This window comes from Diospyros lotus, chromosome 2 (genome assembly GCF_014633365.1).
Source record: "Diospyros lotus cultivar Yz01 chromosome 2, ASM1463336v1, whole genome shotgun sequence".
NCBI classification, from domain to species: domain Eukaryota; kingdom Viridiplantae; phylum Streptophyta; class Magnoliopsida; order Ericales; family Ebenaceae; genus Diospyros; species Diospyros lotus.
In genome coordinates this window covers 7,896,661-7,900,670 of record NC_068339.1, presented here as the reverse complement: position 1 = coordinate 7,900,670, position 4,010 = coordinate 7,896,661, and the positions used below count along the sequence as shown (strand labels likewise).

Below are 4,010 nucleotides of genomic sequence, written 5' to 3'. Positions count from 1 at the left end.
TGTAATTATACTAATTGTTTAGTTTATTTTTTAAATATAAAATATAAACATTAGAATTTATGAAATGTTTTATTTATATAATATTAAATATGTGTAATTTAAATTTTTCCTTTAAAAATGTTGGACTTGGATTCTTGTTCCCAACCCCAAGCGCCCTCTTAAGTCTTAAAAGTGTAAAAAAGTAAAAGAAAAATTAAATTAATTAAAATATCAAAAAAGAAACGGTTTTCACTACTATGATTTATGACCGGCTGTTCAGTGGCCTCCCAAATTTTACTTTTTCCACACCTTTTGTGTCTCCCTCGCAACGCCTTTTCTCTCTACAAACCGTCCACCCTCTGTTCTCTCTCTTCTCTCTCTCATGGCCTCTCACCGGGAAATTATTGGTTCCATCGGAAAGCGCCAATTTGGCCAGCCCCTTCAAGAGGGAAAGTAGCAAGACTGGCAATTTGACATTCCAACTCCATTGTTGCAATTTAATTTTTGTTTTGTTTGTGGTACGACGGCAAAATCAATGGCGCTGTCTTCCAGAGATGGGTTTGCTGGTTTTTGGTTTGGTTTGGCGATGGTGGTGGTGTTACTGAGCCACCGAGTCCGGCCGGAGCTGGCCCAGGACAAGAAAGCTCTTCTTGCTTTCATCTCGCAGACTCCTCACGAGAATCGCCTCCAATGGAACGCCTCCGGTTCGGCCTGCAACTGGGTCGGCGTCCAGTGCGACGCAAACCTCTCCTTTGTCTACTCCCTCCGGCTTCCCGGCGTCGGATTCATCGGTCCCATTCCGGCCAACACAATTGGCCGACTGACGCAGCTCCAAATCCTCAGCCTCCGTTCCAACCGTCTTTCCGGCGAAATTCCCTCCGACTTCTCCAATCTCAAGCTCCTCCGAAAACTCTACCTCCAGAACAACCAGTTTTCCGGCGATTTCCCGACGAGTGTCACCGAGTTAACTAGTCTGATACGGTTAGATATCTCCAGCAACAACTTCACTGGCACAATTCCGGTCGCCGTCGACAATCTGACCCACTTGACCGGACTTTTCTTGGAGAACAATGGCTTTACCGGGGAACTCCCAAGCCTGGGCCAATCAAACTTGAAGAATTTCAATGTCTCAAACAACCGCCTCAACGGTTCTATCCCTGCGAGCCTATCCAAATTCCCAGCCAGCGCCTTCGCCGGAAACCTCAACCTTTGTGGCGGACCCTTGCCGGCTTGCAGCCCCCAAAACCCACAGGGAAAAAAGTCGGGAAACCTCTCAACAGCCGCTATCATAGCCATCTCGGTGGGATCGGCGGTGGCTCTCCTTCTGGTCCTCCTAATTTTTATCCTTTGCTTACGGAGTCGACGGCAACGGAAGCCGGCGAAGGCCCCGAAGCCACATGATGTGGGGAGCTCAGCCGTGACGGTATTGGACGCAACGTCGTCGTCAAAGGACGATTTGATGGGCGGATCAGCAGAAGGGGAAAGGAACAAATTAGTGTTCTTCGAGGGCGGGGTTTACAGCTTCGACTTGGAGGACCTGCTGAGGGCGTCGGCGGAGGTGCTCGGGAAAGGGATCGTCGGGACATCGTACAAGGCGGTGCTGGAGGACGGGACGACGGTGGTGGTGAAGCGCCTGAAAGACGTCGCCGTGACGAAGAAGGAGTTCGAAATGCATATGGAGGTACTGGGCAAGATCAAGCACGACAATGTGGTGCCTCTCAGAGCCTATTACTTCTCCCGTGATGAGAAGCTGCTTGTTCTCGATTTCATGGCGGCCGGCAGTTTATCTGCTCTTCTTCACGGTACGTTTTCTCCCTCCTTCAACTTCAAGCTCAAGCTTCTGCCACTGCAACCATGGAAAATTGGAACCTCTATTTTTCGCTTAATTTTAATTTTATTTCACCTAATATTCATAAGAATAATACCCCTTCCCCTTGGAACCAAGATGAAGCCACTAAGCCTAAGCCTAAGCCTAGTCGGAGTCGGGCTCAATTTTTGAGTCTTCTGGATTCCGCTGACCTATTCTTCCATCTTAAAATATATTTTAATTTATTCGTTAATATCTCAGTATCATGAATTATTATTATTATTATTATTATTATTATTATTATTATTATTATTTGGGGGAAGGAATGAGACTGATGACCCGGAGTACCGGTGGTTAATTTGCAGGGAGCAGGGGCTCGGGACGCACGCCGCTGGACTGGGCCAACCGGATGAGAATCGCTCTGAGCACGGCGAGGGGGCTGGCGCACCTCCACGTGTCGGGAAAAGTGGTCCACGGCAACATCAAGGCCTCCAACATTCTCCTCCGGCGGGGCCAGGACGCCGGCGTGGCGGACTTCGGCCTCTACCCGCTCTTCGCCTCCACCCCTCCCCCCAACCGGGCGGCCGGCTACCGTGCGCCGGAGGTGGTTGAGACGCGCAAGGTCACGTTCAAGTCGGATGTGTACAGCTTCGGAGTGTTGCTGCTGGAGCTGTTGACCGGGAAGTCACCGAGTCAGGCGTCGCTGGGCGACGAAGGAATTGACCTGCCGCGGTGGGTCCAGTCGGTGGTCCGGGAGGAGTGGACGGCGGAGGTTTTCGACGCGGAGTTGATGAGGTACGATGGGGTGGAGGAGGAGATGGTGCAGCTGTTGCAGATCGCGATGGCTTGCGTGTCGACGGTGCCGGATCAGAGGCCGTCGATGCCGGAGGTTCTGCGGATGATGGAGGAGATGAACAGAGGGGAGGGTGATGATGGATTAAGACAGTGGTCGGATGAGCCGTGGAAGGGATCCGAGGGACAGACGCCGCCGAAGGAGTCGCGGACACCACCTCCGGCGGAAACACCTTAAGTTTCGGTAAATCAGAATAATTAGACAAAAAGTGGAAAACAAATTGAAGTGTGACAGGGTGTGGTGTTGTTTCTGTTTTTTTTTTTTTTTTTTATTTTCCAATTTCCTCTCATTCCTTTTTCTTATTAATTTTAATTTTAAAATTGTGCAGTGCAGTGATTTTTGTAGGGGGCTGTTTGGGATGGATGGAATTGTTTGGGCAGAGAGAGAGAGAGAGAGAGAGTAGTAGAGTTGTGCATTCCTAATTTCCCATGTTTTTTTAATCTTCTTCTTACGCATTAATCAAAATAAAAATATATTACAAAATCATCTGGACTGCACATTTCATTTCATGCCCCCATAATTTAATTAAGATTAGTTATGTCTAGTTGATTAAAATAAATTTTAGTTTTTAATTTTTATTTTAATAAATTAATTAAATTAAATTCAGAACTTTTTAATTATAGAAAATATTTTCCCCTTTTACTAACTTCTTTATATTATGCATTAGAAAATATCTTTCTTTTTTTATGGTTTTTTAATTTTTCAACTACTGAATGTTATAAGTTTTGAAATATAAAATGTTAGAACATGTTTAATTGTAAAATCAGCATTAAAAATTTAAAATTGAACGAAGTCTTAATTTTATACTGCAAATTAAATAATATAAAAAGGATATTTTTCAGAACTTTTTTGAAAATGAATATTATTTATTGAAAATTTAAAAGTCTAAATGTGTAATATTGGATTTATTTATTTACAATTCAAATAGAAAAACAAGACCAGGCTATTATGATATTGCATGTTAGGGAAAATGAATTAATAAATGTTTTAATTCATTTTTTGGGAGTATTGAAAAGACAAAAATAGGTACTAAAGTTGCATGATTTTGTGGGAGAGTGAGACTATTTTCTCCTAATTTATTACTATCCCTAAAAAAACAAAAATATTCTCAATCTATTAGCGTCACACCACGTAAGATGGGAGATGGGTGCGTACGTTAAGTGAAAGTGCATCAAATATCAATTTTTGAAACATTATTTTAAAGCCTGTCAATCAGAAAGTTGCTTGGCAATTGGCAATTAGTAAAGCCTGTCCTTCAATCATTTAGATGATTTTTGGTATTCTTGTGGTGTGGTGTGTTGTAAACGTAATATTGATACAATAATATTTTCAAATTAGGTATTGTGTAGTGTTTATTCATGTTAAAATTAA

The 4,010-nt window shown here is 43.6% G+C and overlaps 1 protein-coding gene across 1 annotated transcript; it reads left to right on the top strand.

Annotated features, from left to right (window-relative positions):
• Positions 1 to 266: 266 nt before the first annotated feature.
• LOC127795988 (probable inactive receptor kinase At2g26730) lies at positions 267 to 3,061 on the top strand. Its single transcript, XM_052327995.1, has 2 exons — positions 267 to 1,781; positions 2,152 to 3,061. Exons 1-2 carry the CDS (start codon positions 515 to 517, stop codon positions 2,814 to 2,816), a joined length of 1,932 nt encoding a protein of 643 aa, XP_052183955.1. The 5' UTR covers positions 267 to 514; the 3' UTR covers positions 2,817 to 3,061.
• Positions 3,062 to 4,010: the final 949 nt, after the last annotated feature.

Coding starts and splice junctions, on each gene's coding strand:
- LOC127795988 (XM_052327995.1), top strand. CDS start 515: ATGGCGCTGTCTTCCAGAGATGGGTTTGCTGGTTTTTGGTTTGGTTTG. Junction 1,782..2,151: donor TTTATCTGCTCTTCTTCACG/GTACGTTTTCTC, acceptor GTTAATTTGCAG/GGAGCAGGGGCTCGGGACGC.